We start from the raw sequence: 22,192 nt of genomic DNA on the forward strand, positions 1-22,192 counted from the left end.
TTACGAGATAAAGGGAGACCATGTTAGTGACTACTGTCAAATATTTCAGAAAAAAATATATATAAAGCCATTTTATGTTTGCTTTAGAGAAAGAGAGAATATAATAAAATGGCAACATTTGGGAATCTGAGTGAAGGGCACACAGGAATTCTTCCTATTATTTTTGCAATTCTTCTATAAAAAAGAAATTATCTAAAAACAGAAAAGTTAAATCTAACATTTTGCATAATAGCACTTTTGTGTCTAATTACGTGCTCCAATTTCTTCATGATAAACCAAAGGAAACAACTGCTAGCCAAGAATTTGTGATCATTTGGAAAAGAGCCATATCCAAGTTTTCTGCTCTTTCTTTGGCATTTCCAATACGAAAACTAAATGTTATAAACAATGGTGGAAAACAATCAAAATTACTTAAGAAATTTGTTTCCCAGATCTCAAAAATTCTTTATAGTCACTGACAATCAATATGCTAATTATGAAATTGTAACAACCACTAAAAGAGAAACTACCTATAAGAAAGCTGACATTAAAAAAACTACTCATAAAGTTTTATCTTCATGGTGGTGTCAGTTATGCGACTATATACAACTGTCAAAACTCATCAAGCTATACACTTAAAATAGATTAATTTTATGGTATATAAATTATACCTCAAGAAAGTTGAGGGGAGGGGAAGTTTCCCACATAACCAGGAAATTCTGTAGTAAATACGGACATTTCCACCCATAGTGGCAGGAGTACAGATTGGCTCAATTAAGAAGATAACAGTTGAAGAATATCTTAGGCATCTGCTGTTATTCAAAAAAATTTTAAGCATCAAAACTGTAAAGTAGAGACAGTTTATATGGCATATCCACTAAGTGCCCAACTCCGATAGAGCAGTTATGTGGAAATGTCACCCAAACAGAATCTGGGAGGTAGGTAGGCCTCAGCAGCTTGTTTTATGTTGCCACCTGAAACAAACAGGGAGGCCCAAGGCCTGGCTGCCTTGAGAAACCATATCCATTCCTACCTTGAGCACATGGTACCAGACTGAGGTGCCGCCAAAGTCAATGTGAAAGTCTGTATAGCTATCCCGCACACTCATAAGGCAGTACTTCTGCACATTGGGCCTCTCAAAGATACACTCCTCTGGCCACAAGTTCTCCACCCATGAGAGCTTCCGAACAATCTTCGGTGTCTCCACAAGGTTAGAAAGCCTAGCAAGAAAGGAGTAGAGGGCAGATGTCAGCTGATTGGGAATAGAAGGTTGAAGCCTGAATAAAATGCCCCCCATCCCAGTGAGAGTCAGATACGACAAAGAAGCTCTCTCCAGAGAGTCCCTAAGGGCACATAGGACACTTATTTCTGTAAGTCTGGTCAGCATCCTCATTCCACTCAGCTCTAGAAGTCCCAAGTCTCAGCTCCACAATCTTTCACAGTCAAAGGTGACCATTTCCTCCACTAAATGCTCATACTCCTCCAACCAGGGCCCACTCACTTGGCACCTAGTTTACAACAGTTATTGTACTGTTCCCATCTCATAGTGTCTTCTTTATGAGGAACCATTAAAGAAACCTCTCAGGGCCCTGTTCCAGATAAAGAAGTGTTTCTCCCAAACATCTTGTTGTATTTATTCTACGTAAAACCACAAATCTTACAATATTGCACTCCTTTCTTTGCTCTGACCTTAAGGAAATTCAGCAAAAACACTACAGTCCTTCCTCACCATCTAGACATTCATACATGCATTTTGTGCGCAGATTACCCACCAGATGCATCCTATCCACCCCACCTTTATTTTCCTTTTGTTCCAATTTTCTTTTTTTCCTCTCTGCATCTCTATAAGCTACTTCAGTCTTTCAAGATGAAGTGAGGCATAAATGAACAGTTTTTTTAAGCACCCTCAGGTTATTTAACTTCTCATGTCAAAACCAACAGCAACTGTAGTAACTATAGTTACATAAGATGTTGCCATTGAGAGAAACTGGCTGAAGGATAAACAGGACCTCCCTGTACATTTTTTTGCAACTTCTGTGAATCTATAATTTCATCAAAATTAAAAGTTAAAAAAGTAAATAATCACAGAGTAAACATTCTAAGTGCAAAAAGATATGTTATGATTCTTTTGGGATCTCCCATGGTTCTGAGCATAGAAAAGACTATATATATCTATTGAGTGCATGAGTCCAAATAGAATCATCTAAAGGTTATAAGATTTTTTTCTTTTTTTTTAAATCTAAGAAATGTTATCCTTAGAGAAACTACTTGGGAATAATTTTAGTAAATCTATTTCCAGGAACAGAGGACCTATCCTCTAGGAGTTAAACAGTGATCATGCCACAATCTAAATATCAGCAAAAGGTCCAAGAAAGCTGTCCTAGGCCCTGAAGGAGACAAAAATTAATTAAAATAGCTACTGTATAATCTATCCAATGCCAGAAACTGTAGAGGAGAAATAGGATTTGGTTGTTATAATGTAAGCAGCTACCCTAGAAAGTATAAACCAGCACCCCACCCCAAAGGAAGAAACCACCAGAGGAAGGGAAAGGAACACTAATATATACTCAGTCTACCACAAGTTCCAGGACCTTTGTCAGGCTTTTAACTTATTCTTGCCCCTCCTACCTGGTATCGGAGAATTCCAAACTGATGACATTGAGGACTTTCTCCCTCTTCCCACTGTAATAATATTTCACAAAATCACCGAGCTTCATTTTGCAGTCGGCCTGGCGGGTCACATCAATCACATCAATTTCTTTGTCAGAACCTGGAGTAAAGAGATGGGTTCTGCACCGAGTGGTCTCAGGGACTGTGGAAGACTCTCTGGTCCCCTCACCAGTCCCTAGAATAGCCTTACACTCAAAACTTCTCTCCTCAGACACTGTATTTGTATGTGCTTTGGGACATGGAAGTAGGAATCCCTCACACTCTCCTTAGACCTATGTGCTGGGTCCAGGCGTGCTGGGGCAACAGAACTGCCTAACACACAGCCTCACTCACAGTACAATCCACTTGCCTGGGCCCTGCTTTCTTACTTTTCTTCCTATCCCCAAAAACTCATGCCCAGAAGACAACCGGTGTGTGAGGGCAAAAGTCAAAGGCTTTCTCAATGCAACAGAGGAAAGAAAGACCACCATGATCTCTGGAATTCCCCAGGTAAAAAATGGGGCTCAATCTGGGTTTTTGTGGTCTATTAGGAGAAAAAGGAAGACAGCACCAGCATTTTGGTTCTAGCTTTGCCAAAGAATGACTCTAGGCAAGGCACTTCACCTCAGATTCCCAAGATGGCTAGAAAGGAAATGCAAATGGTATATTGCAGGGGAAGGGTCACAGGTCTTGATGGCAGTGAGCAATGTCACAGTTAAGAGGGTCTGTGGTACTTACCAACATAGTGTTCCACATCCCTCACAGTAAATGATGGTGAGGGCAGCGTCATCCCCAATCCATCCTTCTTCAAGACTAGGATGGGCACACTGAAGCTATTCTCTTCCAGGAATTCCACGGTCAGCTGACTTCCAGTGGGCTTCAGAATCACTTCATCTGAGCTGTGGGCCACATGAGAGAAAGCCTGAGTCCCAGAGGCCCTGCCACTAAAGGCCCACTGGATGCTACCACTCAACCAAGAGGTTTTCCTGAGCGGACCTAATGTGGGCTAGCAACTAATGGCATAAACCTCATGTGTCAGGAAAGACATGACCTATCCAAGGCAAAAAGCCAGGTCACTAGCAGAGGTTGGGAGCTAAATGCAGGATATCCTGTCAACAGGGTGTTCTCTGGATGACAAAGGAAGAAATCAGTCAACATCTTACCCATGAAATAAAGACGTGTCTGACAAGTTTATCTGATTTACTCTAACCCAGAGTAGCATCACCCCATTTAAAACATTGGCAAATAAAGAGAAAAGGCTGATTAAAAAAACAAAACCAATTTTTACAACCACTTTCTTGACACACGTACTTAGTAAACAGAAAACAGGAATTTTTTTTTAAAAATCACGCTGGAGAAAAGATAGACTATTTGACAAGTTGTGTTGGGACACACATCTGGAAAAATGATGTCTATCTCACTCTCCACATAATTCTAGATGGATCAAAGATTAAATTGGAAAAACTAAAGCCAGAGAATAGTGAAAAAAACATGGGAGAGACAAGGCCCAGTAGTCATTAAAAATAGTAATAAACAAATTTACCTACATAAAAATTAAAATTTTCTACAAGGAAAGCTATTATAAATCAGTAAGAAATAGGAAGTAACCCCAAAGAAAAATTTTCAAACAATCTAAGGAGGCAGTTAATAGAGAAAGAAACAAATATGTCTTATAATGTACAAAAATATATGTGCGTCCTTCATAATTAAAGAAACGCAAGTAGAAACAACATTTCATTTTTTATCTTACCAGAAAGGCAAAAAAAGTTTGATAATAAACAATGTTGGCCAAGATATAGGGAAATCAGCACCCACACATACTGTCTAGTGGGACTGTGAAATGGTATATCCACTTTGGAAACAATTAGGCAATATATATAAACATTTCTAAAGCACATACCCTCTAATGTAGCAATTTCATTTTAGGTAGTAAATCTACACATATATTCCTCTACATATGCAAAAATTTAAGTACAAAGACATTCACTGCAGCATTTTTTTCTAAGAGCAAAATACTAGAATCAATTTAAATGTTCATCAATAGAGGATTGGTTAAATTATATATCCATATAATGGAATATTAAACATCTGTGAAAAAGAATGAAGAACATGCTATATGTGCTATTATGGACTGATCTCCAAGATACATAATTTAGGTTAAAAGGGAAAAAAAGCAAGACGCAGAACAATATAGAGTGTTTCTACTTGTTTTCTTTTTTAATTTTAGATTGGCACCTGAGCTAACAACTGTTGCCAATCTTTTTATTTTTCTTTTTCTGTTTTTTCTCCCCAAATCCCCCTAGTACATAGTTGTATATATTTTTTTTAGTTGTGGGTCCTTCTAGTTGTGGCATGTGGGACACTGCCTCAGCAGGGCCCGATGAGTGGTGCCATGTCCGTGCCCAGGATGCAAAGTGGTGAAACCCTGGGCCGCTGAAGCAGAGCGCACGAACTTAACCACTCGGCCACGGGGCCAGCCCCCTACTTGCGTTTTTTTTTTTTAAAAAAGAGATACACCCACACATATATTCATGTTTGTATAAGCAAAAACTCTCTCTGAAAGAATGCACAAGAAATTGGTTGACTTTGGAGAAGGAACCTGAGGGGTCTGGAGTTAGAAATGAGACTCATTGCCTTTAAAAAAAAAACAGATAAAATAAAAAATATTAAGTTGAACGAACACTTATAATTCTAAATAACACTTCAATTACAGGAAAGCTGAAAATGGTCAAACGAATTAAAAACTAAGAAAAAGAAAGTGCCTTATTCATTAATTTTTCTAACTCATTATTTTTGCTCAATTCAAGTAATTTATTTTTAATAAGTCCATTTTAATCCATTTAAAAAGGAAAAAATTCTTTTTCTTGATTGTAAAAGAAATATATGACCACTCAAAATTTTTTATTTTTTAAGTTTCCTCCTCTCTACAATGGGAGAATTAAACTTTCTAATCTTTAAGACTCCTACTTGTAGCATTCCTTGAGTGCATGTAAATATCCTCTCCTGACTTGGGTGAAAACTGCCTCCCAATCTACCAAAAGTTTCTACAAGTGGACCTTAACGTACTCTGCGTATCAAATGAAACTCTAGCAATGTTTCTCAGAAACTCACTAAAACAGAAGATCTCTCCCCAGACGGGACTTTACTGAGCCCTGCAGACACCCTCAAATGGGGGAGGCACCTATTGAGAAAGCCAGTGGGAAAGCTGGGAAGAGATGGGTCCCAGCATCCCAGAGCCCTGGTGTTCACCAGCCCTTGGGTCTAGGGGTCCTCACCTGTCAAAGGTCCTACTACGGAGCTCTCGAATGAATGTAGGGCTTCCAGTCTTCACTGGCTTCCCCTTGTGTGCATCATGCCCTTTTGAAGATACTCGGCGTTTTTTCACTAAGAGAGAAAAAGACATGAGACCATGAGTCAGAATGGCCATGAGCTATGGTTCCAAGAACAAAGGCCTCAGCAGATCCTGCTTCTCTTCCAATCAAACAAGCTCTTGAACACCTGGAGTCAACAAGGCCCTCACAGACTCAGGAAAGTTTCTGGTGAGGAAAAGTGCTTTCCTCTGGGGAATATCCAGAAAGGGAGGGAGGTGAAGCTCTGTACTTCTGCCATCTCAGTGGGGCAGCTGCTGGCCTACAGGGCCCACACAGGCTTCTGCTATTTCCCAAGGGAGATGAATCTAAAGCACTCAAGTCAAAGGCAATCTCCCTTCCAAGCTTCCTTCACTTTGTCTCTTCTCTGGACTGCCTTCTCTTGGAAACCCCAAGATTTACTTACTAATGGAGGGTCCATGTAAGACCTCGCAGTTGGGGCAGTGGTAGAGGTCAATGTCAGCAGCCTTCTCCTCTTCGACACCAACACAACTAGAAAAGAGAAAAACAGCCAACGTTTATGGAAATTTTTTTCGTAAGATCTAGAACTGTGCTGTCCAGTGCACATGGCTATTTACATTCAAATTAATTCAAATTAAGTAAAATTTTAAATGCAGTTGCTCTATCACACTAGCTACATTTCAAGTGCTCAGCAGCCACATGTGGCTAGAGGTTACCATATTGGGCAGATTATCAAATTGTGGAAATTAATAAAAGAAACCTTAACTAAATTGGAGACAGGAAGGGCTTTAGGGGGAGATCTCACACCCTATTATATGTCATCAATTACTCCAAACAGGAAGAGACATACACTTGTATCTCTGACAGAAAGTACTACTACTTTACTGCTGAAGGAAGATTTCTCTCCCCACCCAGCAAGAGCCCAGCCAATGAGAAACACCATAGCTCAGCCAACAAGAAGCTGTTGCTGCCCTGAACTGTTACTTCCCCTCAATGGACTTTTGTTTAGAACAGGCCTTACCTATTTCCCCCTTTTCCCTATAAAAGCAAATTCCCCTCCTTTGTTTTCCAAATTTGCCTATGGTTCACTATAGCATGCACATCCTGAATTGCAATTCTTTTGGCTATTCCTGAATAAACTCGTTTTGAGAGTAAAATAGTTGGCAAATTGAAGTTGACAAAACATTTTCACCAATGCAAAAAGTTCTATTGGACCACATTGGTCTAAAACAATTATGACAGAACTAAACATGTACAGATAGTAAAGCTTCATTAAGACTCAGAATGCTCAAAGCTGGAGGAGACTCCAGAGCAGTGCTGTCCAATAGAAATGTAACATGAGCCAAATATGTAATTTTAAGTGTTCTAATAGCCACATTAAAAAGGTAAAAAGAGTGAAATTAATCTTAATATTTTATTTAACCAATATACCAAAAATATTATTATTTCAACATATAATCAAAAATTTAAACTTTATTGGACATTTTTACTTTATTAAAATGAAAAGGACTGAAAAGAGTATTTTACAGTCAACAGTGATTCTCTCTGAGTGAAGGATTACAGGCAATCATTTTTCTCTTCCTTCTCTGTATTTTCTAATTTTCTACAATGAACATGTGTCAATTATTTCATATTGTAATGTCTAAAAAGCACAATTAATTTTGAAAATTTGCGTTTGCATGTATGTGACACGGTAATCTCACAAAATTAAATCCTTCCTCACCAAAGAAATCATCATATTTGGAGCAGCCCTCCAAATAACTTCTGGCTAAGATCAAACTCCTAAAGTCTTTGGTCAGCCACACATAGTAGGGAGCAGAAAAATAGGGCAAAGCTCCAACTGTTTCAGCCAAGATCATGTTCATAAACTGACTTCCTGGGATCAGGACACCACCTTCCAGATTGCTAATCCTATGCCTATAAACCTGCTGCATATCAATAAATTGGGGATATCATCATCAACTTGGCAGAATCTTTTTAAGGACTCAAATAACGTATATAAAGTGCCTGGCACGATGAGCACAAAGTCTGGTATACAAGTAGTAGTCAATAAGCGATAACTAATATTATTATTTTTACACCCAGTCTAGACCTCACCCTTCACCTGCCTAAATCTTCTTTAAATACATTCCCCAGACCTTGTAGCATTAATTCACTTCCCTGGACTACATGCTTTGTCTTCCACCCCTGTTGGCCTTGGACATTGCTCAAGAAGGAACCCCGCCAGTCATCTCTCTCTCTTGAACTTTCATATCAAATAGCTATGTGCTTTCTCCACCCCAAACATCCACTGCTCATCAACTTTCCCAACTTTTCTGTTGTACCCCCAGCAGCCCCATTCCTTGATGAACAAACCCCTCTACATCCGCATCCCCTTCAACAAACTCCTTCTTCACCTTCCTGGCTTAACTGAATGCAGCTTCTCCTATGAGAAAACATTTTCTCTGTACAAGTGCCACTCAAAGTGTGGTCCACGGACTAATGCTGGTTCATGAACTGTTTACTAAAGGTCTGTGATGACATAAATACAGAAAGTGAGAGTAAGCATTCCAAAACTTTTATGGTAATTTGGCAGAGTAATTTTATGTCTGTTGAATCTAATAATAAAAAATTGGGGGGCTGGCCCCGTGGCCGAGTGGTTAAGTTCGCGCGCTCCGCAGCAGGCGGCCCAGTGTTTTGTTGGTTCGGATCCTGGGGGCAGACGTGGCACTGCTCATCGGACCACGCTGGGGCGACGTCCCACGTGCCACAACTAGAAGAACCCACAATGAAGAATACACAACTATGTACCGGGGGGCTTTGGGGAGAAAAAGGAAAAAATAAAATCTTTAAAAAAAAAAAATTGGGGCTTATATTTTGTATAGCTTTTTTGTTCATATCATTTTTCTAGTAGTTCATTTTTTATTTTACAAAAGGATTGGTCCATTATAGATTGGAAATTTAAAAACACAAAACACCCTGGTCCTTTGACACAGAAAGTCTAAGAAGCACTACGCTAGAGCCCTGTCAGGTAGAACCTGTACATTGTCTCAGACCCTTATAACTTAGGGCTGGGCTGGAGGTAGATGTCTCCCTCACTCTCCAGTGAGACTTCGAGATCATCTCTCCTCTACCCTTATGTAAGACGACCTACTCCTCTGAGTTTCATATCACCCAGCCATACTGTTTCCCACTCCTCTTCACTGTTAGCTACTCATCTCCCAACATACCCCCTTACTCATTGAAGAACCTGCTCACAGGTTCCTCTCTACCTCAGGCCCTGCCAACATCCCACGTGACATCAGTATTGATGTAGAGGCCCCAAATCCCAGCCTCTTAGCTCTTTGAACTTCTCATCTTCAGGGACTGCTGCCTCTACTCCTATTTCAGCTACCAACTCTCATGGCAATCCCCTAGACCTTGTCAACACTAGCAATTGCTCCATCTCTGGAATATGAAATTCATACATCACACTCTCTGACCACAACTATATCCATCCAGCTCTCATTCTTTAGATCTGTTCTTTGCTCTCAAAATTCCTTGATCCTGGGGCCAGCCTGGTGGTGTAGTAGTTAAGTTCATGTGTTTCGCTTTGGCAGCCTGGGGTTTGTGGCTTCGGATCTCAGGCGCGGACCTACACACCACTCATTAAACCATGCTGTGGCAGCATCCTACATACAAAATAGAGGTAGATTGGCACAGATATTAGCTCAGCAACAATCTTGCTCCAGCAAAAGGAGGAAGACTGGCAACACATGTTGGCTCAGGGCCAATCTTCCTCACCACCCCCCACCAAAAAAAGGAAAATCCCTTGATCCTACTTTTCACGTATTCACCTATTCTTGCCTTTACCCTTCCCTATCTAGCTTAGATTCCAGAATTCCTCACTTCATCCACTCTCTTACAGATATCCTCAAATGACTTGTCCCACTCTCTTTCCTTCACCTCCCCATGTTCAAATATCAACCCAGGCTCAATCCAACTATGTAACACTGGACCATTGGACACAGCTGGAGAAAAATCCCCATTGGATTGCTGCCACAATAAATTCACACTGTCCAAAATATCTGAATCACAGAATAGCCAACACAATATTGAAGGAGAATAACAAAATTGGAGGACTGATGCTACCTGACTTTAAGACTTACTATAAAGCTACGGTAATCAAGACAGTGTGGTATTGCTGAAAGAACAGACAAAAAGACCAATGGAACAGAGCAGAGAGCCCAGAAATAGACCCACATAAATATAATCAACTGATCTTTGACAAAGGAGCAAAGGTAATAGAACAGGAGCAAAGATAGTCTTTTCAATGAATGGTGCTGGAACAACTGCACATCCACATGCAAACAAATGAAGCTAGACACAGACCTTAGACCCTTCACAGTAATGAACTCGAAATGGATCACAGGCCTAACTGCAAAATGCAAAACTACAACACTCCTAGAAGACAACACAGGAGAAAATCTAGATAACCCTGGGTTTAGCAATGACTTTTCAGATGCAATGCCAAAGGCACAATCCATGAAAAAAAAGAACTGATAATCTTCACTTCATTAAAATTAAAAATCTGCTCTGTGAGGGCCTGCCTGGTGGTGCAGTGGTTAAGTTTGCATGTTCCGCTTTTGTGGCCTGGGGTTCAGTGGTTCGGATCCCAGGTGCAGACCTACTCAATGGTTGTCAAGCCACACTGTGGCAGGCGTCCCACATATAAAGTAGAGAAAGATGGGCACAGATGTTAGCTGAGGGCCAATCTTCCTCAGCAAAAAAAGAGGAGAATTGGTGGTGGATGTTAGCTCAGGGCTAATCTTCCTCAAAAAAAAAAAATCTGCTCTGTGAAAGACACTGTCAAGAGAATGAAGAGATAAGCCAAAGGCTTGGAATAAATATTTGCAAAAGGCATATCTGATAAAAGACTGGTATACAAAATAAAGAAAGAACTCTTAAAACTCAACAATAAGAAAATAAACAATCTGATTAAAAAATACACAAAATATCTGAAAAGACACCTCACCAAAGAAGATATACAGATGGCAAATAAGCATATGCAAAGGTGCTCCACAGCATATGTCATTACAAAAATGAAAACTAAAACAACGAGATACCAATATACACTTATCAGAAGAACCTAAATCCAGAACACTGACAACCACAAATGCTGGTGAGGAAGTGGAGCAGCAGAAACTCTCATTCTTTGCAAGTGGGTATGCAAAATGTTTACAGCTACTTTGGAAGACAGCTTGGCAGTTTCTTACAAAACTAAACGTACTCTTACCATACAATCCAGCAATCACCCTCTGTGGCATTTACTCAAAGGAAGTGAAAACTATGTCCACACAAAAACCTGCACACAGATGTTTATAGTAGCTTTATTCATAATTGCCAAAATTTGGAAGCCACCAAGATGTCCTTCAGTAGGTGAATGGATAAATAAACTGTGTTACATCCAGACAACGGAATATTATTCAGTGCTAAAAAAGAAATGAGCTATCAAGCCATGAAAAGACATGGAGGAAACATAAATGCATATTACTAAGTGAAAGAAGTCAATCTGAAAAGGCTAAATATTATATGGTTCCAACTATATGACATCCTGGAAAAGGCAAAACAATGGGGACAGTAAAAAGATCAGTGGTTGCCAGGGGTTGGGGGAGAGAGATAAATAGGCAGAGCACAGAGGATTTTTAGGGCAGTGAAATTATTCTGTATGATACCAAAGTGCTTTAATGGTGGATACATCTCATTATACATTTGTCTAGACCCATAAAATGCACAACACCAAGAGCAAACCACGATGTAAACTATAGACTTTGGGTGATAATCATGTGTCAGTGTAGGTTTATCAATTCTAACAAATGTACCAATTTGGTGAAAGACGCTGATAATGGGGGAGGCTAGGCATATGGGGGGGCAGGAGGCATATGGGTAAACCTCAGTACCTTCTGCTCAATTTGGCTGTGAACCTGAAACTACTCCAAAATATAAAGTCTATTAAAAAAAATATCTGGAACATGGCAGAGTGAGCTTTCCTGGTAATCTCTCCCCTCCACCATACAATGAAAAAGATATTCATACTCCAACAGAGGACATCCAAACACAACACAAAAGACATCTGAGAGACCCACACAGCCAATACGACAGAGGGCAGAGAGGCTGGAGCCCCCCTCAGAGGAGATGGAACGGAGTAAGAGAAACTTCACTCCTTCCCCAAAAGACTGGGATCTGGGACTGTGGACAGCCTCTGAGAGGGAAGGAACAGGGGAGGTGATGTTCGTTTGCAGGAACATCAAAGATCCCTGAGGGCGCTCACAGCCTAGGGGAAAGCCTCTACCAACGTGAAAGCTAATGCAGGGGTGACCTCATCAGGCCAACACCCACAGAGAGCAGATAGCGAGGGCAGAATGAGAAAACCCCGAGAACACACAGAAGAAAGTGCTCCCCTCCCCACCCGCTGAGCACCAGCTCCAGTGCCTGGGATCTCAGAGGAAAACAGAGGGCTCAGAATACACGGCTCTTGACCACCACCCAGTGGTGACAGGTAGTAACTGCGACCAAACTACCATGATGTGCAAAAACACAGCCACACCCTCTAGCAGTATCAAAAATTATATTAAATCTCCAGACCAGAGAGAAAAATGACAAGTACCTGGAAATCAGTGCTGAAGACACAGAAATATGTCATCTGAAAGACAGAATTCAAAATACTATCATCAAAAAACTCAACAACTTAAAAGAGAATGTAGAGAAACAATTCAACGAGTTCAGGAACTACTTCACAAAAGAGATTGAAACTATAAAGAAGAATCAATCAGAAATGTTGAAGATGAAAGACACAATGGAAGAGATAAAACAAAATATGGATTCCCTGAATGCTTGAGCAGACATCACAGAGGAGCAAATCAGCATAACTGAAGATAGACGTCTTGAAAAACTGCAGATAGAGGAGAGAGAACTAAGACTAAAAAGAAATGAAGAAAGTCTCCGAGAAATATCCAACTCAATTAGGAAATGTAACATAAGAATTATAGATATCCAAGAGGAAGAAGAGGAGAATGGAGCAGAAAGCTTGCTCAAAGAAATAATATCAGAGAACTTCCCAAACCTAGAGAAGGAGATGGAAATCCATGTGGAAGAGGCTATCAGATCTCCTATATATGTCAATGTAAAAAGGCATATAGTAGTGAAACTGGCAAAGCTGAATGACAAAGAAAAAATACTAAGGGTAGCAAAGCAGAAGAAAATAACCTACAAGGAACCCCTATCAGACTTTCAGTAGATTTCTCTGCAGAAACCTTACAGGCTGGGCGAGACTAGAATGACATATACAAATCTTTGAAGGACAAAAACTTTCAGCCAAGAAAACTCTATCCAGTGAAAATATCCTTCAGATATGATGGAGAAATAAAAACCTTCTCAGATAAACAAAAGCTAAGGGAGTTTGTAACCATGAACCCTCCCCCCGCACTCCCCCACCACCACAGACACAAGAAATCCTCAAGAAGACCTTCATACCTGGGGGGAAAAAAGGGAGAAAGGTGAAACAAAGCATGGAGTAAGAAGATAAACAGGTAGACAAAATCAGGAAATTGTAGCTATAGATCAGAACAGGTTAGCAAATACTCAAGAATAGCATTAAACATAGGAGAAAAAGATAATCTTTTCCAAAACAAAGGATAATCTTGTTTAACAAAACAAAGATAATCTTGTCATTTTAACCACAAACTGACAACAAAGGATGGAATAAGATGTGAGAAAAACAACTTTGGAGGGGAAGAGGAAAGGAACTGAATCGGTTTAGTCTAAGGAAATAAGAGGCCATCAGAAAATGGACTACCTTATCTATGAGATTTTGAATACAAACCTCATGGTAACCACTAAACAAAAATGCAGAACAGACACAAATAACAAATATGGAGAAAACAAAGAAACACAACATAAAAAACTACATAACTCAATTGTAGACAAAAATACACAGGATGAGAAACAAAGGAAAAGCAGGAGAACCAGAAAACGAGTGATAACATGGCAGCATTAAGCCCTCATATATCAATAATCACTCTAAATGTAAATGGATTGAATTCTCCAATAAAAAGACAGAGGGTAGCAAGATGGATTAAAGAACAAGACCCAAAAATATGCTGCCTCCAGGAAACACATCTCGCCTCCAAAGACAAGCACAACCTCAGGGTGAAGGGATGGCAGACGATACTCTAAGCTAATGGAAAACAACAGAAAGTAGGTCTTGCAATACTTATAGCAAACAAAGTAGACTTCAAGATAAGACAGGCAAAGAGAGACAAAGAGGGGCAATATATAATGATCAAAGGGACAAACCACCAAAAAGACATAACACTAATAAATATCTTTGTACCCAACACAGGAGCTCCAAAGTACATAAAGCAACTATTAACAAACCTAAAAGGAGACATTAATAATAACACAATAATAGCAGAGGACCTCAACACTCCACTCACATAGAAGGATAGATCATTCAGACAGAAAGTCAACAAGGAAACAATGAAATTAAAGGAAAAGCTAGACCAGTTGGACTTATAGACAGATATAGAACACTCCATCCAAAAACAGCAGACTACACATTCTTCTCAAGCGTACATGGAACATTCTCAAGGATAGACCATATGTTGGGAAACAAGGCAAGCCTAAATAAATTTAAGAAGATTGAAATCATATCAAGCATCTTTTCTGCCCACAATGCTGTGAAACTAGAAATCAACTACAAGAAAACAGCTGGGAAAGGGACAAAGATGTGGAGACTAACCAACATGCTATTGAACAACAAATGGATCACTGAAGAAATTAAAGGAGAAATCAGAAAATACCAGGAGACAAATGAAAATGAAAACATACCATACCAACTCATATGGGATGCAGCAAAAATGGTACTAAGAGGGAAATTCATTGCAATACAGGCACACCTTAACAAACATGAAAAATCCAAAATAAGCAATCTCAAACTACACCTGACTGAATTAGAAAGAGAACAAACAAAGCCCAAAGTCAGCAGAAGCAGAGAAATAATAAAACGCAGAGCAGAAATACATGGTATTGAAACAAAAAAGGCAGTAGAAAGGATCAATGAAACAAAGAGCTGGTTCTTTCAGAAGATAAACAAAACTGACAAACCCCTAGCCAGACTTACAAAGAAAAAAAGAGAGAAAGCTCAGATAAATAAAATTAGAAATGAAAAAGGAAAATAACAACAGATACCACAGAAATACAATGGATTATAAGAGAATACTTCAAAAAGCTATATGCCAACAAAATGGACAATCTAGAGGAAATGGATAAATTTGTAGACTGTTAGAACCTCTCAAACCTGAACCAAGAAGAAATAGATAATGTGAATAGATCAATCACAAGTACAGAGATTGAAACAGTAATCAAAAGCATCCCCAAAAATAAAAGCCCAGGAGCAGATGGCTTCCCTGGGGAATTCTACCAAACTTTCAGAGAGGATTTAATACCTATACTTCTCAAGCTATTACAAAAACTTAGGGAAGATGGAACACTTCCTAATACATTCTATGAGGCCAACATCACTCTGATATCAAAGCCTGACAAGGACAACACAAAGAAGGAAAACTACAGGCCAATATTGCTGATGAACATAGATGCAAAAATCCTCAACCAAATATTGGCAACCCGAATACAGCAATACATCAAAAAGATCATACATCACGATAGAGTGGGATTTATACCAGGGACACAGGGATGGTTAGACATTTGCAAATCAACCAATGTGATATGCCACATTAACAAAATGAGGAATAAAAACCACATGATCATCTCAATAGATGGAGAGAAAGCATTTGACAAGATCCAAAAGCCATTTATGATAAAAACTCTTAACAACATGGGGATAGAACGAAATTACCTCAACATAATAAAGGCCATATATGACAAACCCACAGCCAACATCATACTCAATGGGCAAAAACTAAGCGCCATCCCTCTGAGAACAGGAACAAGACAAGGATGCCCACTATCACCACTCTTATTCAACATAGTACTGGACATTTTGGCCAGAGCAATTAGGCAAGAGAAAGGAATAAAAGAAATCCAAATAGGGAGTGAAGAAGTGAAACTCTCACTGTTTGCAAATGACATGATCTTATATATAGAAAAACCCCAAAAATCCATCACAAAACTAATAGAAATAATTAAAAACTATAGTAAAGTTGCAGGGTACAGAATCAACTTACAAAAATCAGTTGCATTTCTATACTCCAATAACGAACTAACAGAGAACTCAAGAATATAATTCCATTTACAATCACAACAAAAAGAATAAAGTATCTATTAATAAATTTAACCAAGGATCTGAAGGACTTATACAAGGAAAACTATAAGACATTATTGAAAGAAAGAGATGATGACATAAAGAGATAGAAAGAGATTCCATACACATGGATTGGAAGAATACTTAAAATATCCATACTACTCAAAGCAATCTACAGGTTCAATGCAATCCCAATCAGAATCCCAATGACATTCTTCATGGAAATAGAACAAAGAATCCTAAAATCCATATGGGGCAACCAAAGACTCTGAATTGCTAAAGCAATCGTGAGAAAAGAGAGCAAAGCTGGAGGCATAACAATCCCTGACTTCAAAATGCACTACAAAGCCATAGTTATCAAAACAGCATGGTACTGGTACAAAAAGAGGTACACCGATCAATGGAACAGAACTGAACCTGAGAAATGAACCAACACATCTATGGACAGCTAATCTTCAACAAAGATGCCAAGAACATACAATGCAGAAAAGATAGTCTCTTCAATAAATGGTGTTGTGAAAACTGGACAGCTACATGCAAAAGAATGAAAGCAGACCATTATCTCACGCCATACAGAAAAATAAACTCAAAATGGATCAAAGACTTGAAGATAAGTCCTGAAAAATTAAAACTCCTGGAAGATAATACAGGTAGTACACTCTTTGACATCGCACTTAAAAGGATCTTTTTGAATACCTTGCCTTCTCAGACAAGGGAAACCAAAGAAAAAATAAACAAGTGGGACTTCATCAGACTAAAGACTTCTGCAAGGCAAAAGAAACTAGGATCAAAACAAAAAGACAACACACCAACTGGGAGAAAATATTTGCAAATCATATATCTGACAAGGGGTTAATCTCCATAATATATAAGGAACTCACACAACTCAACAGCTTTTGCTCAATCAAAAAATGGGCAGAGCATATGGACAGACATTTTTCCAAAGAAGATATACAGATGGCCAATAAACACATGAAAAGATGTTCAGCATCACTAATCATCAGGGAAATGCAAATCAAAAACTAAGCTACCACCTTACACCTGTTAAAATGCGTATAATCACTAAGGCTAAAAATAACAAATGTTGGAGAGGGTGTGGAGAGAAGGGAACCCTCATGCACTGCTAGTAGGAATGTAAACTGGTGCAGCCACTATGGAAAACTGTATGGAGATTCCTCAAAAAACTAAAAACAGAAATACCATATGACCCAGCTTTCCCTCTACTGGGTATCCACCCAAACAACTTGAAATCAACAATCCAAGGTAACATATGCACCCCTATGTTCATAGCAGCACTATTCACAATAGCCAAGACATGGAAACTATCTAAGTGCCCATCGACTGATGACTGGATAAAGAAGATTGGTTATATATACAATGGAATACTACTTAGCCATAAGAAAAAGACCAAATCGTCCCATTTCTAACAACTTGGTTGGACCTTGAGGGTATTATGTTAAGCAAAATAAGCCAGACTGAGAAAGACAAACACCAGATGATTTCATTCATATGTGGAATATAAACACACAAAGAAAACAGTTCAGTGGTTACCAGGGGAAGCAGGGTGGAGGGTGGGCACAGGGGGTGAAGGGAAGCACTTATGTGGTGACAGTCAAGAAATAATGTACAACTGAAATTTCACAATGATGCAAACTATTATGAACTTAAAAAAAATTACGTAAAATGTGACTTACAAATAAAATGGAATCATAATGTAAAAAAATATACATATATCTGGGGCCTGCCCAGTGGCATAGTGGTTAAGTTCACATAATCTGCTCGGGTGGCCTGGGGTTCCCAGCTTTGGATCCCAGGTGTGGACCTACACACTGCTCATCAAGCCATGCTATGGCGGTGTCCCACATACAAAACAGAGGAAGACTGGCATAGACGTTTGGTCAGGGACAATCTTCCTCAAGCACAAAGAGGAAGATTGGCAACAGATATTAGCTCAGGGCCAATCTTCCTCAAAATAAACAAAAACAAAACAAAAATATCTGGGTCATGCTGCCTAATAATTCTCCTATATTTCCTTGCTCAGTTCTCCCTCTAATTATCCACAGTGGCTATTTCAAATCTCTGACACTACTACCTCCTTCTTCTTTCTCAGCAAACGACCCTGCCTCCTACTTAGACAAAATGAAGTAATCAGGTGGGAACTACCTCAACTTCTCACACCAAATCCACCTCCGTCGGCACCCCTCCTTTTCTCCTGTTAGAATGAAAGAATTATCCTTTTTTCTTTCTAAAGCCAGCTTTTCTACCTGGATCACATCTTTTTTTACCTTCTCAATTATCCCTTCTTTCTACAGTATCTTCAATCTGTCCCTCTCTATCTTCTCCTTCACAATAGCATTTAAATAAGCTCACCAATCTTTACAGATAAAAAAGAGAAGACTCTCCCTCCTGTCAGCCCTCTCTGCCACTTGCCAGCCAAATATCTTCTTTGTTTAAACCTACACAGCTTCATAATGATTTTTATTTGAATAGGTGTCAGTTATACATATACAAAACTCAAAAGGTACAGAAGTGTATACAGTGAAGTCTCCCTCCTACTCCTAGCCACTCAGTAGTTTCCAGAGATGGTCTATCAGAGCCAAACCTATAAAAAGAATTTTTTAGAGTTGCTGTGTACACTTTCTCACCCACTGTTGCAGTCTGATTTTAGTCCCCACTTCTTTAAAATAGATTTCACCAATGTCCTGACCTCCTTATTCATACATGCAATAAGTATTTCTCTCTTTTATCTCACTTGACCTCTTAGCCACACTGCTACAGTGTCAACTCTGCGCTTTCTCCACTTGATGTGCTCTCTACTCTTGACTTCCATGACGCCTCATTTGCCTGGTGTCCATTCCTTCAGCTAACATTTAGAGCATCTGCCACGCCCTGGTCTACATGCTTGGGAGACAAAAACACAGAACAAAGCATGCAACAATTGCTGCCCTCATGGAGCTGACATTCTAGTAGGGGAAGCAGACAAGAAACAAGATAAAGCAACGTAATCAGTGAATATATTGTATGTTAGATAGTGAGAAGAGCAAAGAACAAAAAGTAAAGCAGGAAGGGAAACACATATGCATGTGTATATAATACACACACACACACACACACACACACACACACACTGTGGGGGGTGAGGGGAATGGCAGTGGTATTGAAATTTTACGTAGGGAAGCCGGGGAAGGACTCTCTGACAAAATGACTTTGAATAAAGACCTGAAGGGAGTAAGGGGGCAAGCCATATGGATAATGAGGGAAGAACATCCCAATTAGAGAGAACAGCAAGTACAAAAGCCCTGGGGCAGCAGTGTGCCTAGATTATTAAAGCAACAAAGAGGAGGGTGTCCTGGAATAGAGAGACCAAAGGGGACAGTAACAGGTCAAAAAGGTAATGGGCTCATGAAGTAGCATCTTGTAAGCCATCATAAATGACTGATTTTTCCTGAGTGAAGAACTGGGTGAAGTCCACTGGAGGATTATGAGCAGGGATGTGATGTGATCTTAATTACGTCTCTGGCTGCTCCTTCTGTTTCCCAATGCACTCTTTTCCCCCTGCCCAGTCATTAAATGTAGACGTTTCTTAGGCCCTCTTGCCTAGGCACTCTTCTTGCCTCACTTTCCCTCGCTGATCTCACTCACTTTCAAGGCTCCATGTACCCTCTATGCGTCTATAACTGCAAGCCGCCAGATCTCTCTGCTGAGTTTCAGACACCACCCTTGAAATGCCTCCTGTGTATTCCTACTGGTAGCCCACTTACATACTTCAAATTTAACATGTCCAAATTCAATTTCTTCCCCTGTCTGTCCCCTAAACCTGCTCCCTCTCTCAGCAATTGGCACCATAACCTCACCAGGTGTTTAAGCCAGTAACTTTGCAGCCATTGATGACTCACCTCTCACCCTCTCCCTCCTCTATACCCTGAGTAGGCATTTGAGTGTCAAGAACTTAGACTTTACATCCAGACTGCCTGGATTTACATGCTGGCCGTACCTGCCACTTACCAGCTATGGGATCTCAGGCACGTTTCTTAATCTCTCTGTGCCTCAGTTTTCTCATCTCTAAGGTAAGGATAAGAATTGTACATATATCATAAAGTTGTCATCAAAAGCAAATGAGTTAATTTGTGTAAAGTGTTTAGAACAGTGCCTGGCACACAGCAAGTGCTCTGTATGTGTTGCTATTACCATCCAAGTTATCACCATGTCCTGTCAATTCTATCTCCTAATTAGCTATCAATTGTGCCCTTCTGTGATTCTCACTGTCCCTGCCTTCACCGAGGTCACTATTGTCTCTAACTGGGATTACTGTCCTGCCCTCCTAACTGGGCTCCTGGCCTCTACTCTGTCCTCACTGAACTGGTCCTCCATACTACAGCCAAAGTGATCTTTTTACATGCGTGTGTGAGGAAGATTGGCTCTGAGCTAACATCTGTTGCCAATCTTCCTCTTTTTGGTTGAGGAAGATTGTTGCTGAGCTAACATCTGTGCCAAATTTCCTCTATTTTATGTGGGACGCCACCAAAGTGTGACTTGACCAGTGGTGCTAGGTCCACGCCCAGGATCTGAACCTGCGAACCCCGGGCTGCCAAAGCAGAGCATGCGAACTTAACCACTATGCCACCGGGCCAGGCCCCAAAGTGATCTAAATTTTAAAGACACAAACTTGATCCTGTCAACCTTTGCTCAAAAACCCTCACAGGCTTCCTATTTTTCTTAAGGTAAAGTATAAACTTACCATGGCCTAAAAGGCCTTGCCTCTCTGGCCTTACCTCTTGCCCCTCAAACACAGCGTTGGCTACATAATTTGCAGGGCCTGGTGCAAATAAAAATCGAGAGCCCCTTGTTCACAAAACAGGAAAAAAAAAACTTTTCCTTTCCTCCATGGTCTCTCTCTCTCAACTTGCCATGGCTTTTTGTTTGCTATTTATTGTCACACTCCTTTGGGCATGGGGATACTCAAGGGGCAAGTGCAGGCCCTCACAGGCACCCAGGGCCCCTGCCCCGTGACTGAGTGCGCAGGATGCACGCACCTGACCCTGACTCTCTCACACCTGCACCCAGGCCCGGTGCCCCAGGCAGCCAGCCACGAACCTGTTTGGGGAGGCAGGAAGGCAGCGGGAGGTAGAACCACACGTGAGCTAAAGCTCTAAGTCCCCAGGACATGCTCCATTCTCCCATTGGACTTCAGATACAAAACACAAATTAAAAGGTAAAATTATAAAGAATTTCAAGACAACCACCACAGAGCATTAAACCTCAAGCATGGGGCCCCTTCCAAATATGAGGCTCTGTGTGACTATAGTTGTCACACCCATGAAGTCAGCCCTGCTCTAAAAAGCCAGCTGGACTCTCAGTGCCATGTTCTTTCTGGTCTAGGGATCTCATCACACATGGCTCCCTGTGCTTGGAACATTCTTGCTCTTCCTCTTCCCTGCTGCCATGGCATCCCCCACACACTATTCCTATTTCAGCACTCATCACGTGGACTTGCAACTGCTCACTGACTTGCTATCTGTCCCCATTACATTTGGCAGACAGCATCTATCTTGTTCACCAAAAGTCTTCATCTTATCCATCTCCTAGTCTTGCTTTATTTATTATTCAACCCAATTCAACAAACATTCATTGGGCTAGATAACTCCTCACATCAGGAAGGCAGATGGCTAAAAATCAGGCTTCTGGCTGCACTGTCTCAATAACTGTCACCTGGGACCAAGGGTCCTGAATGCTATTTTGCTTCCTTCGTGAAGAGGACAATTATCACAGCATCAGGTCTCATGATTAAGATCAATTATTCCCAACATGTACTGTAGAGCCTGGTACATGGTAGGCACTCAAACAATATTTGAGTGAGCACAGAAATTCAATAAATATTGATTGAAAACAGCCACTGCCCTCATGGAGTGCTCATTCTAGACAGGTGGTGCCACAACAGATTCATAAATGCTATAAA

General features: G+C 40.2%; 1 protein-coding gene across 4 annotated transcripts in view; it reads right to left on the reverse strand.

The window, feature by feature from the left end:
• Positions 1-22,192, reverse strand: part of PHF8 (PHD finger protein 8) — a 112,874-nt gene that overhangs the window by 62,431 nt on the left and 28,251 nt on the right. For all 4 annotated transcript variants that reach the window (XM_070502247.1, XM_070502245.1, XM_070502246.1 and 1 more), the window contains exons 3-7: positions 6,403-6,488; positions 5,904-6,012; positions 3,367-3,527; positions 2,608-2,749; positions 1,013-1,199 (exon numbers count right to left, since the gene is read on the reverse strand). In XM_070502247.1, the coding sequence (XP_070358348.1) occupies positions 1,013-1,199; positions 2,608-2,749; positions 3,367-3,527; positions 5,904-6,012; positions 6,403-6,488 (685 nt within the window). The remainder of the gene's footprint in view (positions 1-1,012; positions 1,200-2,607; positions 2,750-3,366; positions 3,528-5,903; positions 6,013-6,402; positions 6,489-22,192) is intronic.

Source organism: Equus asinus, chromosome X (genome assembly GCF_041296235.1).
Source record: "Equus asinus isolate D_3611 breed Donkey chromosome X, EquAss-T2T_v2, whole genome shotgun sequence".
In the NCBI taxonomy this organism is placed as follows: Eukaryota; Metazoa; Chordata; class Mammalia; order Perissodactyla; family Equidae; genus Equus; species Equus asinus.